The sequence below is a fragment of the Pseudorasbora parva genome, chromosome 5 (assembly GCF_024679245.1).
Source record: "Pseudorasbora parva isolate DD20220531a chromosome 5, ASM2467924v1, whole genome shotgun sequence".
Taxonomy (NCBI): Eukaryota; Metazoa; Chordata; class Actinopteri; order Cypriniformes; family Gobionidae; genus Pseudorasbora; species Pseudorasbora parva.
Window position 1 is genome coordinate 29,065,384 of NC_090176.1, and position 25,803 is coordinate 29,091,186.

At 36.3% G+C, this 25,803-nt stretch overlaps 1 protein-coding gene and 1 long non-coding RNA gene across 5 annotated transcripts in view; one reads left to right on the forward strand and one right to left on the reverse strand.

The window, feature by feature from the left end:
* tmeff2a (transmembrane protein with EGF-like and two follistatin-like domains 2a) overlaps nucleotides 1-25,803 on the reverse strand; it is a 102,858-nt gene that overhangs the window by 22,813 nt on the left and 54,242 nt on the right. For all 4 annotated transcript variants that reach the window (XM_067443817.1, XM_067443819.1, XM_067443816.1 and 1 more), the window contains exon 4: nucleotides 19,816-19,842. In XM_067443817.1, the coding sequence (XP_067299918.1) occupies nucleotides 19,816-19,842 (27 nt within the window). The remainder of the gene's footprint in view (nucleotides 1-19,815; nucleotides 19,843-25,803) is intronic.
* Nucleotides 304-3,240, forward strand: LOC137075367 (uncharacterized). The gene is made up of 5 exons (XR_010905027.1): nucleotides 304-635; nucleotides 1,146-1,186; nucleotides 1,406-1,559; nucleotides 1,799-1,884; nucleotides 2,565-3,240. It is a non-coding gene; the product is annotated as an uncharacterized lncRNA (long non-coding RNA).

The window sequence follows — 25,803 nt, forward strand, 5'->3', positions numbered from 1 at the left end:
TGGGGAAGTGTAGGCTACTCGCAGTTGTGCTGTTCTTTGAAACGACAGAGGGCAACTCTGAGTAATTGTTCTATAAACCAACAGAGGCGAGAAGAACATACGTGACAATGTTTACTTCAGTAAACGTGACCAAAACCAACATTAAGGCTTCAGATGGCACTGCCTGGTGCCCGGCGAATACAGAGACGCCTCGCTAGAGCGGCCAGCCTCAGGAAGCGCCATTCATTTGCTTTCCTCCACCAATCAGGAGCGTGTACTAGCCTATTGCTGGATTGTAATACACTGTAAAAAGTAATTCAGGGTGTTGTCTGTAGGAATTTATTTTAAAAAGTATATTTATTCCAATAAATTGATTTTCTTTTATTTTTGAATTAATTTAAGTTTTACATAAGTAAAAAGTGTGAATGTTTTTGCAACTTATTATTACCTATCAAAAAAATGATTTCCCTGACCTTCACAATAAATTGTTTCTACAAAACTCTATTTAAGTGTTTATATCTGAAGTAAAACGTCACGACACGCCCACATGCTGCAGCAGAACAACGAACGAGATCGTTGCGCGTTGTCACCTGGCTGTACCGGACCAGTTTCGGGTTTCTGTGGAGTTTTTGAGGATCTTACAACGTGCAACCGATGTAAGTATAGCTATTTACATTGCAAGTTAGGTTTTAGCCGAATGAGCACGCATTTTTTAACTAAAATGTAAAAGCGTCGCCTGTTTCAGACAGCATTAAGTTTGTCAGTTTTGCTGGCGCAGCATGAGGCCTACCGAAGGTCGTGAAATTAACAATAAAAGTTACGTTAACTGTTAGGTTTGTAGTTACTGTTATCCCCGCATGGCTGAAAAATATGAGGACATGACATAATATATTCCTGGTGTCTCTCTGCAACGTGGTATCATGAAAATTCGTAAATGTGTTGTTGTGTTGCAAAGCAGCTGTTTATGGACCTAACGTTAGTCCGCTTCAACATTGTTTAATCATTTTTTAAATGCTTTAACTTAATCTGTTGATATATTTGTCTGAAATATTTTGAAACCATTTGATCTAGTAAAAAGATTATATATTTATTTTACGTTGCATTAACATCAATGATCCTGATATTTTCCTAAATAAACTTTTGTTTCATCTGTGTTGCTTCTTTAGAAGACCATCAAATCTATTGGGAGAAAAAGTTCATGGAGTAGGTAAGCTTTTTAGTAGGTTGAATAGAGATAAATGTTTCAGAGGTTTATTGTTATCTGTCATTTAAAGGAATTAAGGTAACCAAAAGTCAGTTATTGAGTGTCAGGAAAAAAGGAACGGAAAAAAAAGTATAATCCCTTTCTGATTTTTGGATTGCATTAAAATGAAAGGTTGTCAATTCTTGTGTTCCAAATAACAGTTAAACAATTGATGTATTACAGGTAAATGAAGAATTCCGAAGGTGTGCTGCAGTTCCACTAGAATCAGTGTTTATGTCCCAGCTGGACAAGTACTCCAAAACTTCTCGACCTGTTTAGTGCGAAGGGTGGAGCGGTTGGTCAACGCATCAATAACTTGTTAATGGAACTGATACAGGTGAGGCGAAAGTGGTAACAATGTTGCAGGGGCATATTCATACAATAAGTACTTTATTCTCTTGTCTTGCCTATAGATGAATATTGCAAAAAACATTTTTGTTTACAGCTGCTAATTAATTTTAAATATAAAAGAAAGAAATATGCCGGTAATCTCTGTTAAATACCCACACTGATAATTGCATTGTAGTTATATTGCCTGCAAGATTCAGTTTTTCATTATTCATTTGCCAACTATAGGATCCAAGTACCTCTGTGGTGAATGAGAGATTCTGAGATGTGAAAACATGGGAGAGAGTGGGCAAGAGCTCATCTCTGACTACTATGTAAGTATTGTTTAAAAAGCATAGTTTTAATTTTTTTTGGGGGGAAGCATTTATTCCTCAGATATCAATCTTATGTCTGTCTGAGTTTAATACGGAGCTGGAGTTGAGGATTGGTTAGCTTGTCTAAGAACAAATACTATAATTGGGTGGAAATGGCTTGTCTGATGGCTCAGTCAAAAGTTCAAAAACACACCTACAAACAACCAAATGTCTGCACAGGAACCAGTTATCAAAATTAATCTTTTGGTCTTCCAGTGGCTAGTAAACTTGATTTAAAATATACTGTCATATTTTTCAACTGCAGCTTCACAGAAGTAAAATCCTTGTTTACATGAATGCAGGAGTCATTATTTATCTGCTGATATAACTGTAAGAGTGGCATTTTCAGATACTTTTACTTAACCACACCTATGTGTTACCAGCTGAACCCCTCTCCCCTTTAAGGATTTAGGCCTTGGAGGTGACTTGTGTATGTGATTTAGTCTCGCAGGTTTGTTGTGTCAAGTGAGACTGTACTGAAAGTTGTACTATGAAGCCAGTTCAACAGGCCAGGCTTACTGTGCAGGAGCTGGCTCGTCCAAACTTAAAACCTTTTGTGAACTTTTAATGTGTGATTTTATTGAAGGCTTTTGAAGATTGTTCTCTGTTGCCATTTATTGTTCTGTTTATGTCTCATACAGGGAAAAACAGAGAGCAGTGTGCACAAGGACTTGCGCAATATGCAGATATATGTCTGTCGTGAACCAGATGCAGTGGGCATCATCGTTGAGGGAATCCTAGGGCATGTTGCCTGCTTCTGGGTATGACATATGCTCTGAACCTGCAGTATCCACCACAACTCTGCAAAACATCTGAGATGTTCCAAAGACTTTTTGTGGGACTTGACACACTGCGCCCAAAACCTTCCTCTTGATTCATGACATTAAAAAACAAACTTCTGATTTAGTTGGTCAAATGCCAGCCTCACACTCATAAATGGCAATCTTGTGTTTTTCAGAAGATTGTTCTGAATGTTTAATTGTTAATTGGCTAGTAGAATATGGCACAGATTGTACTTAAAATGTGTTCTTGTATTAATTTATTATGTTTTAATAAATATGAAAAGGTAATGTACTGTACATTTTATGTATCGCTCAGGTGAAGAGTCACTGTATTTTAATGTCAGTGTTAAGAGTACACAGATTGAACTTTGAAGGTGTTCAATGCTGCACTTAAAGATGAGGTCAGAAGTTTCTGTAATTTTTTATGTTACAAATGTTTACATTACCATTATTGTTACAATAAAATTGATTACAGAAAATGTACCCAATTGTTTATGACAGCTGTTATAGAGCAATAAACGTTGGAAACGAATACATCGCTTTCCTTATTTATTAAAGTTATGGCAATGGTAACTAATTATTTAAAGTGGATTAAGAAATAATTTGTCTAAATTAATGAGTAAATTAATTAATTAAAAAAAAAAAAAAATTATTTTAAATTTTACTTATTTTAACTAAGTATGATTTGGTAAATTAATTAGTTAAAATAAAATCAATTTTTATTTAAAATTTTACTTATTTTAACTAAGTATGATTTGGTAAATTAATTAGTTAAAATAAAAACAATTTTTATTTTAAATTTTACTTATTTTAACTAAGTATGATTTGGTCGATATGCTGCTCATTAACACAATGGTTAAACTCAAATGTTTTACTTTATCTTGTAGACTCTACTTAATTTTTTAGCATACAGTAAAATAGATAATACTGATTTTTACCAACTCAAAAAACCAAGAAGTTCACTAAACTTACAAAAAGTAGTTGGAAAATGTTGCCTTAATTTTTTTGAGTTTTATTTAAGTAACAGTTTTTACAGTGTACCGTGTAGCTTATTTTGCATGTAACTTTGTTACCCTTTCTGTTGAAATAGTCCCACACAGTAGGCTTCTTCTTTCCCATTGCTTAATTTAGCAAAATATGTCTGTCGGCACATGTGGTTGCGTCATGAGTTAGCAAATACAGTTTTTTTTTTAACCATACAGCAAACAAACAAATGCGTGTGTATAAAAAAATCTTTAAACCATTTAACTGATAGTGTCAATCGGTCAAAATTCTTACTATTGGTTAACGGTTAATCGGTCAATATGAGCATCCCTAGTAGTAATACAATTATTAAAAGTTTGAGAACCCCTGTTCTAACACATACAAAAATCCCCGAAAATGTAATATATGACATTTTGTAAGGATATATATTTCTACATTTGACCTGTAAACTTGTCTGACAAATACAGTACAAGGATCTCAATGCTCCAATCACATAGTCATCGACTGAGTCTCCGCCATGTTCGGTCCATTATAACCTACTTCACACAAATAAGGCTCTGTGAATATCCTCATCCAAATGGGAAAAGCATGTCGTAAAACCCCCTCTGGCACGTTGCCTCTTCTATCCACACCTGACAGCATAGAAGACCTTGCCAATGACCCATTTGTGCATGTAATTACAGCAATCCGCTGACGACGGTGGCGCAGAGCGAAGGTGTCTAATTTTGTGGAGTGCTCCCGAGGCTCTTTTCTTCCACTGGCTGACAGCTTTTGGAGAGCGTTTTGAAAGCCAGATGAGGGTTTGAATTGGCAAGAGCTATATGAGCCAACATGCAAAATTCAGGAAAGGGGGCCTGAAACGGGCTGCCCTTCTTCTAAGGATTAGAGAAGAATTAGGAGAGGAATTATGGCTTAAAACTTCATTTTTTTTCCAGCTTTGACCAGATTAAGTGCTGTTTGCTGAAAGTCTTCCATTGAGCGCCTATAAGACCCAGCAGAATATCTACGAATCGGTTTCACTCTGGGTCATACACCGCACAAAGGTCATCCGTGTAAACTAAACACACAGATGTTTCCATACCACTCAGCCCCCACATAAGCACCATTTCACTTGCATTTGATGCAGCTGTACTGTTTCTAGAGCTCTCCATTATTCTCCCATGAGAAGTGCTACAAGGTTCAGAGCCACTTATATTCACACACAAACCAGCATGTGTGCTGATCTCCAGCTCTGACTATGATCTGCCCCTGATGGCACCCATAATAACACTCGTGATGGGACCTCTCTGAGTAATATAATGGAAGAAGAGTGCAGGAGAAGGAACTGAGATGAAGAGTAGAGGATGTCGAGAAATGAGAGGAAAAACAGGATGGAGAAAAAAACATCAAATGGCGTTTGAGCACAGAGAACGAAAGAAAGAAAGAAAGAAAGAAAGAAAGAAAGAAAGAAAGAAAGAAAGAAAGAAAGAAAAAGAAAAACAAAAAGTTAACATGACAATGACGGAGAACGTTTGAAAACAGATAACGAATGAGAGGTAAAGAGACAGACGGAAAGAAAAAAAAACACAAAGGGACAGAAAAAAACCCATCTCCAGCAGCTAAGCGGTCGATGGACAGTCAATAAAGTGTCACTTTCTGCAAGCTAAGAAGCCGGCCTTGATGAAGGGATCTGACCAGGATCGAGACTGAAATTATTTGTATTAGTGGCCATATCAACTGCTTTACCCACTGAATGACCTTCCCTAAACCGCACTCTCATATTAGACCAAGATGCCATCTTATAAAGCTTTCTTACCATAGCTGTTTTGAATTTTGAAGCTTTGAATGAAGATATGTAACAAAGCCTACATAATACTGATGTTTCCTTTTCCTTGTGGTCTTAATTTTCATGAAATGTCAGTTAAAGTCTTTTAACTGTCTTTTTAAATTAAATTCTATACTATTAATAAAAACGATAAATGAAAAAAAAACGCAGCTAAAAACGAAAATCAATCAAAAGCCAGTGAATTTAGGCAGAGATTTGTTAAGAATTACACACTCTTAAACATAATGTGGATAAAGGTTCTTTGGATTATTAAAACCCAAAATGATTTTTCTATGGCATTGCTGTGAACCCCAAGGAACCTTTATTTATTAATAATGCCTTTAAAAGCATTTTCAAAGATTCACTTTTAAAGGATTAAACATGAAGTCTGAAATCTCAGGGCCTCTTTACGCCTGGTATGAAGATACGTTTTGGTAGATCAGATGATGTGTAAACAGGGTCTAAATCATTTTCAGCTTGTCCACTTTCGACCACTTCCAGAGGTAATCATAAATGCATTATGTGGTCGAAAGTGTTCGAACAGCCGCAAAAGACCCAAGCGGGATTACAATTTTGTCAGTTGAAGACCCATGTTTGGTTTGAAGATGAAAATTGTATAAGCACAATGTTCTCTCACCCTTCCTGATTTCTAACATGCACTCTTGTAGCTATCAGAGCAGAAGTGAATGCAATTAATATGCTATCAATATACAGTGCCTTCCTAAATTCTGTTCTCAAGATACAGGAAGGATGAGGGTAAAAAGTAAATGATACATTTGAAATTTGAACAAACATGCATTTTATTTCAACTTGCATTGTTCATGTTCACGTATAAAGATTGTTATTCCTGAAATAAACCATTTTACATAAATGTATATAAAATATATTTAAATAGTTTTTCATGATGATTTTTGTCATTTGAACCTTTTTCGACACCAGTTTGGCATTTTTGCCATTTAACTGTTGTTGATGTCACAAAGGTTGCAGAAGTTCATAGTTTATCAGTTTAATTTCAATAAATGGATTAAGTACAGTATATCAAACTCTTTGTATCTCTAAAGATCAAAAAGCATTTGATTCCTTATACTATGACCTCTTTACCCCACCCCATATATTCTCCCAGCACACCCCCACTGCAGTGAATCATGTTTGTCCAAGCAAAAAGACCACGTCTTTCAATCTGAACTCCCAGACACAGCGGGGTGGCACAGAGAGCAGCTGAGATGTTCCAGCTCTGTTGGTGCCAGTCTTTGCCATCAAGCCCCACTAATCCCTCTGGCACCACAGTGCCAATCTTTCACTCCAGTTTTACCCGCTGATCTTTAGAAAAGATCCAAATCAGTAGTTCAAGGCAAGCTGCTGGTACACAAAAGCTAGCTGCTAAAGGCTATTGCCGAGAGAATTCCATAAAATATGACAAAGTTTAATATGATCTCTTCCATAAAAAATGCTATGTTTCATTCACTTTGTTCTGATTGTCTATTTATAAAAGAGCAGTTATTTTCCCTGAAGCGGATCCTATGAACTCATTTGACGATGGATGATTTGGCAAATACGACTTGAGGTTTTCCACCTAGAACAACAACTAGTTTTTCCTGTATCAAGTTAAAAGGTCGTTTCACAACTCAAAGGAATATGAATTCATTGCTCAGAGACCTAAACCAAATTTAGATATTGGCCTTTAACAACATGTGCCCACCAGGGACCTTTTAACACCCAACAGCCAATGCAGAAAGAAAAACAAATGAAAACAAACTAAAGCATTTTCACAAGGGATTTTCCTACTTTGCAATCTCACATTGACGAGGAAATCATTCCTTAGAACTGAGTGAATCGACTGAGTAAATAAAGAAAGATACCTTTACTAAAACGTACTTAAAAAGAAACTAGGTAACACTTTATTTTACAGTGTCCTTGTTACATGCTACATAAGTATACTTGGTAAGTATACTTACCAACTTAATAAAAATAAATTATGCATACTTACATGCAACTAAAACTCAACCGAAACCTTACCCTATAATAAGTACATGCTGTTAATTAATATTACTCAGCACTTAAAAACATAATTACACTCTAACAATGACCCCTTAAAATTGTGTAACCAGAAACTATTTAAAATATACCTTATATGAAAATATTACACACACACACACACACACACACACACACACACACACACACACACACACACACACACACACACACACACACACACACACACACACACACACACACACACACACACACACACACACACACACACAGTCGTGTTTCCATGTTTTATGGGGACTTTCCATAGGCGTAATGGATTTCCTACTGTACAAACTGTACATCCTATCCCCTTACACTACCCCTGCTCCTAAACCTACCCATCACAGGAAACATTTTGCATTTTTACTTTCTCAAAAAAACTCATTCTGTGTGATTTATAGGATGTTTTCCTCATGGGGACCTAAAAATGTCCCCACAAGGACAAGAATTTCGGATATTGCCATCTTTGTGGGGACATTTTGTCCCCATAACGTAGGGATTACCAGATCACACACACACACACACACACACACACACACACACACACACACACACACACACACACACACACACATATATATATATATATATATATATATATTATTATTATTATTATTTTTAGATTTCCTTAAAGTTAGACTGTATTTTATATTATATAGCTATCATTGTATTGTAGATACAATTATTTGACTTACAGTATATAACCTTAAGTAGCTTTAAATAGTTTAGTTTAATTTGATGCTTCGTATTCATGCTAACTTTAAACCCACTCATTAAAACAGTTAGCTATGGTATGGCTGTTTGGGGATAGTTGTAACACTTCATTAAAAATGTTAGAATGATGATGATTCCAATGATCAGTCACATCCTCTGTCATGTCACATGAGTTTTTTGTTGCATATCAAGGAATTTACACTTTAATTGTGTTTCCATCATAGTTTATGAGTATTTCTGTGTTTTGCTCGGTGGCTGGTATATGAGAGACTTGTTCAGGAGTGCAAATTCCTCAGGGGTGAAAAAGGTGACAAAAACATTTTACAGCATTTGACAGGTTGGTGTTAATTTCAAACCAGAATATCACAGAATATCTTGTGTGTGAAAAAGTACGCAAAAAAAGCTTATTATTATGTTGTAGTTGTAATAGTAAAGCTGCATTTGTTGGCAAAATAGTGATGTTAGTAGTGAAAATAACACCAATAACTGTTAAAGTATAATTTTTTAACTGTTAAAAGTTACTAATAGTTCCAATATTGACATATTACTGAAATATTGAATGTAACAGATGCTTACGTTAACAGGGCTGGGCGATATGACCAAAATCATCACAATAAACGATAATGATAGTTATTATGATATAGTTATTTTTGCTACAACCCGTCCCATCATAATAACAGTCCCTGTGCTCGCGAGCCGTGTGTTTGATATAACAATCACTCCAGCGGCCGTGTTCAGCTCCACAACACTCGGTCCTGCTCTGCTTTACACTACAGTAACGTTAATAACCGCATCCACGAACATGATTTCTGCCCAAATCCTATTTTCCACCGGCTGTGAGGTGAGGACCACATGTCCAAAGATACTGCGCTCACACTTGGCATCATCAAACTACGCCTTTGTTTAGAATAGACGCCCTCCAGTGGACGTAAAGTTGCATAGTGCACCTTTAAATCTTTTTATTTTTTTTAAACTGATTATTCTTTTTTCTTCAGTAAAGTTCTTGCACAAGATGTGTGGATGAAAAAGTGTGGATCTAATTTCATCAAAATGCCTCTCAGTGTTACATCTATCCCCAGCTAGTGTTACAACTCATCCCTGTAGTGGAGTAAGCCTTAACAACAGAACTCTTATTTGACATTAACTTGCATGATCTGTGATTTGGTAGTACACATCTAAGTGAGCTTTATTTGTAGAAGACAAATGTGGCTACTGTGTGTCAAAGTTTGAGAGGTCTAGTACAAACAACCACAGAGTGTCACTTGTGCACGTACATGTGCTTCTCCAAATGTTTTCATAGGGTTTTAATTTTCTTTTAAAGTGAAATGTAATCTGAAATTAGCCCTTGTTTTGCCATTAATTAAAAGCTACTATGCATTATATTATAGTGTTGCATTACACTATAATTTGTGAACATACATATTTCTCTTACATGTTTGGTTTGAGTGGAGCCCATTTGCACCTGTAACCATTGATCAGATTAAAGTAATGTTCTGTTAAAAGCACAGTATGTACAGTAAGTTCCACTGCTAGAGGTCCCTTATTCAAAACAAAGATGTTGCTTGATTTTTCTATGAATAAGCATGGAATCATGGGCCTTTGGGAGCAAACGCTAATGAGATAGACCTGTGCGAAACACCGGCCGGCCTCTGAGTTTTTATAATGATTATGCTGAAGTCGGCCATTTTCGCTCTTTTGGTTGCATATGGGGTAACGTAGTGCTGTTTTACATGGTTAAAACAATCATACTAAATAGTGTGTTGAAAGTTGTTATAATGCTACTTTGTGTGTTTGCTCGGTGGCTGGTATATGAGAGACTTGTTCAGGGGTGCAAACTCATCAAGGGTGAAAAAGGTGACAAAAACATTTTACAGCATTTGACAGGTTGGTGTTAATTTCAAACCAGAATATCACAGAATAACTTGTGTGAACACCCCCCCCCCCTTTAAAAAAAAGCATTTTATTATGTTGTGGTTATAGTAAAGCTGCATTCATTTGCAAAATAGTAATGTTAATAGTGAAAATAACACCAATACCTTAAAAAAAAAAAAAAAAAAAAGTCAGCCACGTCAGGCTAATTAATAGTTCCAAACTTGACATATTACTGAAACAATGAACGTTTATCACAACATTTTTTGAACATATGCTTACTTTAATAGGGCTGGGCGATATGACCAATACCTTATATCACAATAAACAATAATGATAGGCTTTTTATCATGATAGTTATTTTTGTCTTAAGGGTTTTATGATATCAACATTTTTGATACTAATTACAATGATTACAATTCTTTTCATCAATTTCAATAAATAAATAAATAAATAAAACTCAAGCTCAGTGATGACTGTCACTGACCTGACCAGAGTTTGGTTTTTCAAGGTCGTAAGCCAATGGAGAGTTGCTAGACGCCCAGGCAGCAAATTCCATTTGCTGCCACTAGGGTGCGTCCAGATTTTCTAGGCTAAATAAAAACAGGATGACTAAATAACCTGCAATTATTTAAAATATATATTGTATGATGGAGATTTAGCTCTGATTCTATGTTAGCCACTTGACAATAGTTTTGTCTCTGAGGCATGGTAAAACGTTGCTTGCAGTGAATCAAGGAAAAAGTTGATTTCTCTTGATTTAAACATGTTGGAAACGTTTGGGATAATCTAAGTACACAATCCAAAAAAATATATAACATTTTTTAATGGTTTTTGGATATTATAATCTAAAAATCTTTAACAGAAGGCACTACTAGTCAATAATCCCGAACAGATGCAAAAAACCTTAAGAAGCTGGACAACAGATGCAAAAATGTAATCATCCATTTTGCTTCTAGCCTACAAATAACCCCTACCACGTTACATGTGTCAACAGAGAAATGTGAAATCTTTTCCATTTCAAAACACCTCCAGCTCCAGCACAAACTCCAGACTCAAGCCCAGCGGAGCTCCTCTTTGCTTCTCTATTTTCTACTCAAAGACAGTCAAACAAACCAACAACCTCAGCGGATTTTGCAGATGCATCCCAGGATAAATGAGCCTTTAAGAATTGAAAGCTGTATAAACAACTAAGCCCTTAGATGTTTACATTTCAAACACCGAGGTTTGTCTCCAAGGAGTTCAGGCTTAGCTAGTACCAGTAATTTGGGAGCTGGAGACTGCTGTTATGATGGGTATTCCTGCACCGCGGAGAGTTGATGCGTTACTGATTTTAACCAGAACAGATTGCAGTCGGTTCGTTTTTAGTGGCACTCAAGAAATGAAGCTCACTATTATCAGAGAATAGTGTCCTCAATAGATCCATGACTGGAAAGGGATTAAACTCCTCATAGATGCAGCCGCTGCAAAACGACTCTATTTTCCCCAGCTACTGTATAAATGCTTCTTTAGCCTTCTGTCTCCGTCTTATCGTTCTCTCCATGAGTTACATTTTCTTTCTCATCTCTTGGACTGTAAATCTCCATATTCTACGTTGATATAATTCATTCTGTCCATTGGCAGAAAAAAAAAATCAAATATCTCTTTGTATGTCATTTCAGTTTGGTTCTAGTGAATGTATATAAGCCAAAATGAACTCTGCTCTTTTCTTTCACTTTCTCTTGTGACCTTGAGGCCGTTTTGTCACTTCCTGCCACGGCTCATCAATCACAATGTCTCCTGACCCGTCTAGTGCACTAATCTCCATATAATCCCACCATTACTGTGGGCAGCTCATCTTTTTGTGTCTAGTGTGATTCCTGTTCATCCTCTCTGCCACTTTCCCACTCTCCCCACCCTGCCCATATCATTATATTGTATTTCCCAAAAATACATTTTAATAGAAATCCCCTTCTGCCCCAAGGATGACCCACATTAAAACAGGACATTTATTTTTGAGCGACAGAAGGTTCTCACAGCCCTCAATACACCTTTGTCTCATTTGATTTGCCTCCTTCCACGTGTGCCTGAGATTTACATTTCATCTGCAGAGACCCTGACTATATTAATAACTCCGGAGGTATTTGTCAGAGCTCGGAACGAATCATGAATGAGTAGATGCTGCCATAAAATGATTGCATTTTCCCTCTTGTTGGGGCTGGAAATAGCGTAGTCTCTGAAATGGTTTTTCAAAAAGGCAACAAGGGCGAATCTTTGTCTTGTTTGTGATAAGAACAAAAGTGGAATATGAAGTCATTTCCATTTTCAATTTTATTTTCAATTTTCATACTTTAAGGAATCGCTAAATCCTTTACTCTCAGCTGTGGAGAATAAGAACACTGGAAAAAAATCAGGCTATGAATTTACATGATTTGATCACGCACATTTGTGGCAAGCAGCGAGGTGAGGGACTTTGAGAGCGGGCCGGTGGCGATGATAATGAGCGCCAGCTGCGCGACACACCGGTCTCGTCTCACGGCGGAGTGACGGGAGCATAAAAGGAGGAGCAAAGACAGTGGAAGATGAGAGAGGACCAGGACTGGATTTATGTTATGTTTTGTTTATGTTTTATTGTGTGTGTGCGGGCAGTCGTCCGTGAGGGGCTGTCCGCGTTACTTTTGTTTTGTTTATTTTTGTTGGATTAAAAGTCTTTGAATGGTCGCCGGTTCCCGCCTCCTTCCTTTCCATCTACAAACCCTGTTACATTATTCCACACATATCAATTAAGTTGACTTATTTTTTCATTCTCGGTTTAATTCTCGGATTAATTCTAGTTAGAAAACACAACTTGTTCATGTAAATTCAACATAATAGAATCATACATTTTAGTTCCCTAATTCAGCTGCCTCAACATGCTTTTATGTTTGCCCACAACATTATCAGCTTTCATTTGTCACATTGCTCAATTATATTACTAGATTACTACATAGCTATCTACCAAATATAAACAGCATGATGCCATGCTAAATAATAGCTCATTGACTAAAGCACTGTTCTACGTTTACTGGAAACTTTTCTAAATCAAATTATAACTGGACATAAAGTTCTAAATTGCAACTTTTAAGTGCAAAGCATGCTGAAAATTATAAATACTCTACCCAGTTTCAGTCAAAAATGACGTATGTGGTCCAAAAAGAAATGAGGTAAACTACATCGTGGGTAAATGGCCCACAATGAAATGTAGTAAACTAAGTTATCAAGAAATTAGCTTCAGGTTTTTTAAAGTTTTTTTTTTTTACCGTTTACAGTTTCTTGGCTGGTAAATATTTATGTATAAATATTAATATAAAAAATATTTATGGCTGGTAAATTTTAGATTTAGTAAATCACTGGCCATTGGCAGGTGTGGCAAAATGTTTGTTTCAGGCCCAGCATTAGTATTAGCAGAAATGACTAGGGATGCAGTTCTGTCTTTTTAGGATCTCTTCAGATCAGAAACACCATCAGCTTTTTACTTTTTGACATTCTGGCGATATTTACTTATTTTTTATTAGAATCATTTGTCAGGTATATACACTCTCTCCAAACACTCCTCTGCTCACTGCACACAAAACAATAAGCAGTAAGCATCAACCTTTGAGAGGAATTTTGAACTTAAGAAAGCTGATTGGTCAAAAATATATACAGTATGCTGAAAGCCAACGACAGCAAAACATAACCTCCAAATACATTTTCACAAACCTGTGCTTACACTGTCTCACTCACTTTTCTTCTCTCACACAAACACACTTTCAACATGAAATGCACTTGTTAATGCTATTTTGTTAAAAAACAAATATCAAAAATTCTATATCAGATGGACCTATAAATTATATCCATTGTGATGTTTTAAAAGCGTTTTACTGCTACAATGCCAGATACTGATAAACACTATGTCTAACTCAGTAAGGACTGCAGTTAAGAAACAGTGCACATGTTCACACTCAGCTTGAATGTTAAGCACACAAACTCCGAGCACAGCCAGACACTTTTCCTTAGTCTTCACCTCCCATTCCAGACGGCACTGCGCCCGTCTTTATCGCAGCAGCTGAAATGGGGAGATTAGATTATTCTCTTTCTCATTCCTCTAAGCTTGTTACCATGGTGATACCACGGTGACTGAGGAAGGTCTTCACCCGGAGACGGCTGTGCAGCTGACTGTCGTCACCTCAGGAACGGGAGGTCATTAATTTCCCTCCGGTAAAAGCTGCGGAGTGTTTTAGAACATTTGAAGGCACGACTTAACAACCATTTTATGTGAAAGTTCAAACACGGTCAACCGCAGCTGCATAGACTAAATGAATACACAACGAAAGCCCAAAGCACACAAACCAACTCCCTTAAAGACTGCTTCCTGTGTCTGTATTGTCTGTATTGATCATAGAAAATCTACCAAAATTAAAAACTTAATGGATTCTTGAAGCAGAGCCCTGGATACACAGTAAATGGATTTCATTTGGAAGTAATTAGAAATAATGAAGTGCTGGTGGAGCCATACTGCTGCAGTTTTGACAGCTGAAGTGATACAGCGATTAATCATTCAATAAAATCAGCCGTTTCTTGTTTTACAGAGATGGAACAAGACTATTTGCTCCTTGAATTAAAAACAAGAATTTAAAAAAACACAAACAAATAAATTGATACGTTTATTTAGACTTACACGATACCCTAATATGTATGCCATGTTTTATTTTATTGATGTGATTGTCAAGAAATCCTTCCTTTAAATTATTTTAGTTTGATCTTATTATTGATAATTGCGTCATAAAGTGGAAAAAAAGTGAACATTATTGTTTATAATAAGTTTCCCTCAGATCTTTAATTTACGTTTACATTTATGCATTTAGCAGACGCTTTTATCCAAAGCAACTGACAACTCAGGAGTACAGGAAACGATCCGTCAAGAAGAGGCAAAAAAACACAAAAAGTACCCCAAATACCAAGATTTGTTTTTAATGTAAGATTAAGTGCTCATGGAAGAGATGAGTTTTTACCTGTCTTTTGAATGAAGCGAGTGATTCTGTCGTAAGTATGGAGGACGGAAGATCGTTCCACCAACCAGGAACAATGAAAGAAAAAGTTCTGGAGAGGGATTTCATGCCTTTCTGTGATGGTACCACAAGCCTTTTAATGTAATCTCAAGCATATTAATGTAATACCACAGGCATATTAATGTAATCTCCCCAAAATAGACTTTAGTTGTAATTAATATTTTTAAGATTTGTCTAATTCTAATGCTCTATAATGTGATATGTTGTTTGTACTGTATTCTGAGTTCTGCAATAAAATAAGGTGATACTCTGAAGTACTGAGTATGCACATATGCGTCAGAATATTATGAATGTTTCACAATATTCTTTTAGTGTCTTTAGAAGATGCATCTGTGCTGAATTTTACATCAATAAATCATTCCTTGCTATGGGCACATCCATTGATACAGGCTGCAAGGCTTTTTTAGTGTGATAAAGGCCTATTGAGATCTAATGAGAAAATGCTCAGGTGATTTATTTTACAAAGTCTTAAAACATTAGGGCTGCAATTGAATTAAACAACAACAACAAAAATACCATATATGGCACTTTCACAGACCAGGCTTCAAGCTAGTCCCAGACTAAAATGCATATTTGAGCTGTCTTAACTGAAAGCAACCAGTGACTTTGTTTTATCTCAAGACACACACCAGTATGTTTTTTTCCTAAGGCATGTTTATATAAGATACTTAAAAGTCCTAAATGAACTAAAGCCTAATAATCGAAGCCTTAAAGGGGCAGTAAATGAGAATCATTGAACCCTGTTGATATTTTGAAATCAACGAACAAACCCCTCCCTTTATTGCTCCGCCCCCAAAACGCACAAACGCACAATGCGTGAATGTTTCTTTATCATAGCAGAAGCAAAGCAAAATAAAGCTTTGCGGAAAATAAAACAAAGATGATGAACGAATGACAAGGAAGTCAAGAAAAACATGAACTTACAATACGCAAGTACACACAAGCAGGAGTTTGTTGTAAGTTGGCAGCAGCAAACACTCAAAACCAATGTTACTCACGTATGGAGCAGAATCAACGCAACATCTGTGTCCGTTTTCAGGTCTCTCCAGCTTTGAAAAACTTTTCTAATATTAATGCGGGTCCTACAGCGCTCAACTGATCATAACCCTTCTTTCTTCATTGATATTCCTCTGGTCTTTTCTCTTTTATAATGTCTCTCAGCCACCTGTCTTTCAACAGTCTTTCTTAAAATCTCTCCCCCATCATAAGTGTATACATCCCCTACTGTTATTTGGATACAAGTATGTTGCTCCTCCGGTCCAGTTTCAATAGCTTTTTTCAGAAATCCCACCTTTGATGTTTTAAACAAGGGGCCAGTGTTTGGCTGGTAAGTATGAGCCCATTAGCCCCTGCTACTAGATGCTTTAACAGCACATATGATTCAAAGCAGCATCTTTATCCATTGATGACAATTCAAAACTCTCTGTGTATTAATGTTATGCAATTATTATTGTGGAAATGCACCATAATCACCTGGTGAATAACTTGGTGACAAAACTTCATTAGAATCAGAGTTAATATCAACTGCTATGAAATGTTTGTAGCAAACAGCCTAATCTCCTGCCACCAACCCCAATCATCATCTGTTTCTCTATATTGCATTAGTCTAGAGTGTCTAGAGTTGTTATTCTGCATGTAGCCTCACTCATGGAGCTCAAACAGCCTGAGAAGGTTCTCTCTGTCCTTTGCCATAAGTGACCAGCAACATCCAGGCCCATCAACCCATATGATTTATCTGCAGCCATTGAAATACATTTGATGTTTATCACACCGATGGTGCTGTGCTTACCTAAATGCCCTTCTCTCTCACTCGCTTTCTGTTCCATCCATAAACTGCAATCATTCTCCTTTTCCTTACCCCGGCCTTTATCGCCCTCATCTTTCTCTTCCTCCTCTTTACTTATCTTTCTCTTTATCAGCTTTCCATTTCTCTTTCCGTCTCCTATCCTTTCTCCACTCATTTTATCGATGGGCACATTCTTCAGTCTCTTATCACTCTTCTTTTGTCTCTCTATCCATATTTTCTCCTCTCCCCTCATCATCTTGTCTTCTCCACGTTCACTACATTGAATCTATTTTAGAGATATTTACTGTTATCTACTAACACAAAGGCATTTGTCTTACAAAAATCTACACATTCTTAGTTGATAAGTTGATACACATTCAGAAGTTCATGATTAATTAAGTCCATCATAAGCACTATTCGGGCAGAAGTTTTCTAAACCAGGACTTTACAACCTTTTGTCATGGAACCTAGGTAGCTTTAAACACAAGCAGTGCTCAGTTGTGGGGTGGCACTTTTACATTTTACTCTTAAGCTTACCTTTTTGTGTACCGCTACTTCTCAATTTTATAACGGATTGATTGTCTGTGCAATATGACTGTGACTGAAGCCCAATTGCTTAATAGCATGCAAATCATTGTAGGTGTGTTCACCAGCATTCTCCAAAAGTGTTATATTAATATATAAGAATTATATTGAGAATGTAGAAAAAAACCCTGTGCCTGGTCCTACAAGACTTTGTTCATTTCATGCGTTAACTTCCTTGAAGTTATTCACTCTGCTCAAGCTTAAAACTAGTGGATCTTCCTAGAGCCACTCTGGATCTGCCATAACCAATCGCTAATGTTTGGTCGTGACGTATGTCATCTTAAACCAAAGACTGTAGCGCACGACATCAGTGTCATTGTTCTCAGCCACTCTCTCTGTGCGCTGATTGGACGGGTTAAAATTTGATCTGAGAAAACCAGAGAATATACCGCAATCCCAGACGGAGTACTGAAGAAAAATGATAATTGAGCGAAAGTACTTAGGAGGCCGGAGCCAGGCTCGTAAAACACTACGGAGAAAGTTGAACATGATCTAAAACAACCACTTAAAATGACTGATGACAAGAGGGGAAAACATTCCTGCAAGCTTTTTAAACTCATGATGACCACATTTACTAGAATTTATAGTATTTATTGTGGTATATTGTGGATAGAATTTATAATAGATAATCAGTTAAGAATATATTTTTCACTAAAGATGTATATTACACCTGTGGCATGTTGTAGCTTTCTTAGCTTAGAAATCTAGATGCACCCCAGAGTTTGGCCATGACTCTGGAAGACTTGGAGTTAACCTTTTCTTTGAGAAAAGAAAAAAGAACGGCACTGAAGTCATTCTTAAGAAACGGCAAACATTTAATCTATCAACTAGCTCCGCTTCACGTTGCTCTGGTTGGTTGTAGCGCTATCCTATTGTGTGCAGAGGGAGTTTGAAAGACAACCGTTTATCCCGCCCCTCGGATTGAGCCCTGTCTATGGTGAGTTCCCTGACCAAACATCTTGATGTGGGTCTGGATTGTCAGACTAATAGACTGTGTTGCTATTGTTCATAACAAATACTGTAGATAAAACAAATAAAGTTAACATTGGCCTGCATGGATAATGAGGAGCCATCAATGGTCTTATTTGGTTAATAAACCCTCATTGTAACAAATGCTATAATTAAACAATTACAAGAACTAAATGTTAGTTTTAAGGATGAGTACAAGTAAGAAAGAGCTTTAAAATATGGACCTTCTTGAATTATTAACTAAACAATCCCCCATGACCACGCTTCCCAACAAAGCCCCCTTTGGTGAGTACCAGTACTTTATTTTTTTCACTTCAAGCACTGAACACAGGTGCAATATTATAAAGAAAAATATTGTCAAATAATTGCCTTTTATATTGTTACGGAACTGATCAACATTAACTATTAGTATATTATCTAGAAAATATTGTATCTCCTTTCTACTAACTCAAGAGTCTTGTAAACAAGCTTGAAGAGAAACATTATCTAGCTATATTGTATTTTTGATCAAATAAATAAGAGCTCTCTTTCAAAACCAAACCGACTGACACAATTGATGTAAACAGGCAGTATTGTACCCACCAACTATTATTTGACCTAAAATTTAGCAAAACAGATTCATTTTATAATGAACAAGCAGTACAACAAGAAATGTAGCTTTAGTTACGGTGTTCAATTACAGACATTCCTATCCAGATGGGATTCAATTTCTCTAAAAAACTCCAGAGGATTAAATACACATAGTACTGTGAAATATAAATTTACCTAAACTCCTCAGGGAAAATAGTCCCGTCCAAATGACACATATACCAAACAAGCTGCTGCTATTTGCAAAAAGCACAGACCACATATAGCAAACAGGAAATGGCTGGCAAAATAAGACCACAATAAGCAGCAGTATGTAAGGGGATGAATTAGCGGATGTGGTCTGTTCGGTCAAGAGAGAGGAATAAAAGAGTTGACTGGAAGAGTGAGAGATTAAATCAAAGAAGAGTGACACATTTCAAGCGACGCTAATATACAGCTTTAGCCGCAGACTGTCCTACTGTCAGTCAGACATTGCACTTTGGGGGAAGAGTGTAATAATTCTGTTTCTCTGAACAATACTTGAGTGGGCGTAATTGAATCTCAGTTTCAGTGGGCGGCTTGTGGAGGAGAGCAGATGACTGCTGACAGGCTGAGAGGAAGTGAGTGTGTGTTTATAAGCATCATTTGTGGGGAAGTGTAAACAAGTGCAGAGTGATTTAATGAGCAGCATGTTCACCAATTCTTACATTTTTGAGCTGTTTGCCTTACCTTCATCTCCTGATCCTGAACCAGCATCTGTAAAACACAAAAAGCAGATCATTAGATCAATGTCTTCTCCAAAGTCTTAATATAATTTTAGTGAATCCAATAAAGGTTAAATTTCACATGTTTTAATGCATGCAAAACTAATTTAGAAAAAAAAAAATTCCATCATTATTATGCATGCCATTTTTAAGGCTTTATGTTAAATGAGAGACCACGGCCCGGTTTCACAGACAAGGCTTAGTTTAAGCCAGGATTAGACCATAGTTAAATTAGGACATTAATTTATGTCCAATTTATGTTCAACACCTTTTATAAACATTCCTTACTGGTGTGTATCTAGAGTCAAAAAATGGTGTTGATGTATTTTAACTTATCAGTGCAAGCTGCTATCAGTTAAAACTGCTCAAACATGAATTTTAGTCTGGGACTCGATTAAGCCTTGTCTGTGAAACCAGGGGCACATGATACAATTGTAGTTTGTACAATTACAATACAGAAATATTAAAATAATGTGCAATAAACTAAAATGTTGAAATAACTGTATTATGTGAGAATAATATCTATTTTGTAAGAATATTCTTATAAAATATTCTATTTGATTGATAATTTGATCCTTTCTTTATTAAAAATAATTGAATTTGCTTTTTAATCTTTATATTATATTTTTATAAATATTTTATGACATCTTCACATATGTTTTATGTTTATTTCGATTATTTGTCTCTTCATTCTTAAAAATTGTCTTGAAGAACATTTTAAAATTCTGGAGACAGAAAAAACAAAAACAGAAAACAGATGTTTAAGAACATTAAACCCTGTACATGAGATGGACTGGCCATCTGTCCAGGGTGTTTCCCTGCCAAGGCTAGAGACTCTGGGATGGGTTCAAGACCGTCACCTTAGGACAAGCGATTTGGAAAATGGATGGAAAAACCATGTACATTATTGCTCATATGGGTCTCTAGAGTCTAGGCATACTATCCCAATATATATATAGTACAGATAACATTTTGTGTACTTGAACTGTGGGAGGATCAAAGGTGAATATGTGACCCATTTGGCTTCTGAGGGAAGAAGTGGGCTGCACAAATGATACAAGAGGGAGATATTACAAATGCACATAAGCACACTCAGATTCACTGCAGTCTGATTTAGATTCAGTGTTTTAGTTGAAACAAACTATAACCCTTCTGTCCACCCTTTGTGCATAACAACAACAGAATCCAGGGCAGTATTACTGCCACAATATTTGTGACTAAATCAAATATTATAATGTAAATTATGCCCTCTAACTGGATATAAAGGTACAAAAAGAGGTATTTAGGTTTCCCTCGGATTTGTTTCTTTACAATATGAATATAAATCTAACCTTTACCCAGGCTTAAAACTGTCCCTAGAGTATAAGGATCCATCATTTTTCATGTTTTGATATATACTCCTTCTCAATTGTTATATAGTCTAAATTGTTTATAATCATTTTTATGTCTATTTTTTTGCATAGGGGTCATTTTACAGCACAGTGGTCAACCACTATTGTTTTTATTGTGCTTTATTAATATATTTTGATTTGATGGAAAGATAAAACCATATATATGCATCTTCAAAGTTAAAACACACACACACACGCACGCACGCACACACACGCACGTCTGGTTCACTATCTTTGTGAAGATTCACTATAGAAGTAATTAGGGCTGGGCGATATGGAGCAAAAAATATATCTCGATATATTTTGCTATATCTCGATATCTTTACAGGAAAAAGAACCCCCTAAAAACTACAGCAAATATGCCAAATACCACAAATTCTTTTTTTTTTAATTGAAGTGCAAAGAGGTAGTCAGTTCATGTAGGTACAAAGTGCTTTTGCGACTTTTTTTTGACAAAAACTCCCTGATTACATAAATAATAATAATTATAAATAAAAAGAAAATAAATAATATTGCCTTCTTTTAATTTATTTCATGCTTTCAAAAGATGAATCAAACACTCCATTTTTTACACTTAAAGTAAACAGTAAGCATTTTGCAGAAAGATGGGGGCATGACTGAGATTTGTATCAAAATTTAAATAGTGATGTTTGTCATGAGTTTGACAAAATTCAAACTCATCATGAGGATCATGTAGGCTACACATGAGCTGAATTTCACTTCTTTTCCAGTTACAGAACGAAATATGAATGTCAGAAGGTAGGCTATATGATAATATGATAGAGAAGAGCACCGTGTGTCTCAGGACACCCGGGATGTCACGTATTCCCTCCGATACCTATTCATCATAATCCCGTGAGAAAGCTGACAAAATAATAATAGTAATGATATTGCAATACTTTTTAAATGTTTTCAAATTATATGCGATCATTTTGACATTTTAACAGAAAACCATGCGATCAGTTACACACAAAATAAATGCGACCGCGTCTCGCACCAATAGTGTCAATCACCTGACTGTGGGTGAAACTTGCAATTTGAACTATGATGAACATTAATATTTCTTTATGAATTTTAGAAGCAGTTGTGTTAGAAGGAAAACATGGTCTCTAAACTGAGCGATTGTCAACATGATAACTAATCGTCACCTTGTTGCGGAAGCAGCCGTGTTCAATGAGACAACACGCGAGGGGAGGGGGAACAAAAGCAAGAGGCGGGAGGCGCGCGAGCACAACACAGGGAAGGCAAACAAGCAAAGTGGCGGAATCAGAATAAAATATAAACAATATATCGATATATACGATATGTCCAAATCCATATCGAGTTGAAAAAATATCTCGATATATTTTAAATATCGAGATATCGCCCACCCCTAGAAGTAGGCCTAATGGTTTATTCTAGCCCCTAACAATAACCCTACCCATCACACAAACTGCCTTTTTATATTTTAAAAACTCATTCTGTATGATTTATAAGCTTCTTTTCTCACAGGGACCTCAATTTATCCCATTATGAGTCAGTGTGCATTCAGGTAGAAGTAGAAAAATGTGCACACACACCCGCACACTTATTTACATAATCATGAACACCATCCTAAGACTAAATAAATATATATATATATATATATATATATATATATATATATATATATATATATATATATATACACAATTATTTTTATCTGTACAATGCACATCAATTTTAAAATAAAAAAGATGACCACCATGTGCTAAAAAGTGATAAAATAAAAAACTGCTATGTAATCACTCACACACAAGTTCAGACTGGTTTATTTGCTGTCAGTTTTGTCTAATTGCCTGACAGTTACGTGTTTGAATCAGAGACAGACATGTTGCTCACAATCTGTTTTCGACCATGTGAGAGATGCTCCCTGGCCATCTGGACATGAAACGCTCAGCTTTGGCTTTAATACAAAGAATATGTCTCAACCTGTCAAAATACTTTCACCTGTAAATTTGATATGCTTGCACACCAGTATCACCTGTGTGCGTGTGTAAAATCAGAAAATATGATTTATTAACTCTGTAATGCCTTTCATCATCCTAAAATCAATAACAAAGATGACTGAAATAAGGATAGTTAAATACATATTAGAAAGCTATGTTTTAAATATGATACCGCTTTATATGTTTAAAATTATAATCTACAATCAACAACTAAAGAAGTATAACGAATAAAAATAAATCATAAATAATAATTTTCAATTCAACATTCCTGATAGAAACTAAAGACTTAAAAGACAACAACATTTAAATGCATATTGCATTAAACAGAATTAATGAATCTGTCACAAAGCACTGGGTCAAAAAAGTGGAAAACCTTCCACAGCCTCAAAAATCATGAAGTTACCTAGTACATCAAAAAGACTATTTCACAGTGAGGAAGGAAGGGTAAAGCGAGACAAACTGCCTGTTACTTGGCACACTTCTTCCTGTGAGACTGGACTCTGCTGAGTCTGTGGACACCAAACAATGGCACAAGTCTTATTTAGTGTTAGAGACCCGTTTCTCATTCAGAGGTATCAGCGGGTTACGCAGCTCCTCTGCCTTTGTCATTTATCAGGAAGAATGTATGATGAGGTGACTTTGCACTTTTCCCTGTCTCCCACGATGCCACGGGTTGAGCGAACTTGAGCTTGTGGCTCAGAGGCAGATGGTCTCTGTCAGCAGAGACAAATGCAGCCGTGATTTAACATGCCACGGCCGCTGTTACAACACACAATTAACTATTTCAAGAACAGCATGCTTGATCAACATGTGCATGACACACTGGGGTGCAGCACACATACAATGAAGAGGAAGATCAGGTTAAAAGTCTTTAATAACACATTCAGTAGCTAAATCTGAATAACACAGGCAAATACACACAACTGAACCTTTAATGTGAACGGACAAATGAACAGTGAAAAGACTGCAATTTAAATACAAAGGGAACTAATGACAAATACCTGAGATGATTTAAGGAAAAATAATGAAAATTACCCCATGATTTACATGATTACCCTCAAGCCATCGTAGGTGTATAACACATTTTTCTTTATATCCATATTTAACATTATCAAGTAAAATATCTAGCTTCCGGCAGACCTCCTTCCGCATTCAACTTACGGAAAAAGCATAACTGGTGCGATGATAATGTTGGACGCATCGTAAAAAAGCATAACTGTCGCAGCGATGATGTTGGACATAGATTTTTTTCAAACGCTTAAGCTAAGTTGAATACGGAAGGCGGTCCATCGGAAACAATTTTACATTGTAACGTGTTATATATGGATATTTTTCTTACAAAAACCCATCGATTCGCTTTAGAAGGCCTTTATTAACCCCCCAGAGCTATGTGAACTACTTTAATAATAGATAGATGCACTTTTTTGGTCTTAAAATTATGGGCTGCCATTCACTGTTATTATAAAGCTTGGAAGAGCTAGGACATTTTCGTAGAACTCTTATTAATCGCACAATACAAAAAATGAGCTTGATCATTTTTCCGGCCGCGATAATTGCCATTTGCATGCTTTTTTGTTTTCCTCGTCTCTCTCGTTGACTGCGCACGCCTCGTGCGTTTGGGGAGGTGTTTATACTTGACGCACAGACCGGGTGCGTCGTGATGAGACGGCATTCTCGGCCAGCAGATTCGTCTGGAACTCATGGCTCTTCGGTTGCGGAGCCACGCGCAAAGTTACGAAATTTGACGTGCACAATGGCAAGCGAAATGGGGTCTCGCGCACACCGCGTCAACATCATTTTTGCCACGCGCACCCTCACGCTCGAGCGGACGCGTCATGCATAAACGAGGCTTAAAGCTACACTGAAGTTTGATAAACGCAAGTTAATTCTTCTGTTCAATCTTTGTGTGCTAAAAAGGCACATAAGTTCCTGTAGAGATAGCAATACACGTTCTCCTTTTTTGCCAAATAAATGAAAAGCTATCTTCTATCTCTCTGTATTAAAATATCACTTTCCTCAGAGATGGTCAAGTTCAGTTTGTGCATGATTAGGCTAGAATATAACACATTTTTTAATACTGTATCCTAAATTGTGGATAATCAATATATCATATGCTGAAGTACAAAAAAAAAAAAAAATAACCGTACGGAAAACCGTGACCCTAAAACCGTGATACAAACCGAACCGTGGGTTTTATGAACCGTGCCGCCCCTAATATGCTCCTAAATATGTTTTTGGTACTTATTTAAATGTATTTTTTTTAAACAGACTGAGAGTCCATGCTTTTATTGTTTTTTGGTTGTTTTGTTCATTTATTGTGGTTATTTAAAATGTTTTTCATTTTTAGTGTTAAAGAGTCTTTAGAAATTAAAGTTTATTGATCTTTGAAAAGGTGTACTTGCATTTTTATGCCATTATCATTATTTTAGATGAAAATGGTCTCAGAATGACAATATTATCGTTTATCGCAATAGTTTCTTGGCCAATTTATCGTCCAGCAAATTTTTTTATCGTGACAGGCCTAACTCTGACTGTATTCGTTTGAAAGAAGATTGTCGTACGGCTTGAGAGAGATTAAATTATGGGGTTTTGGGT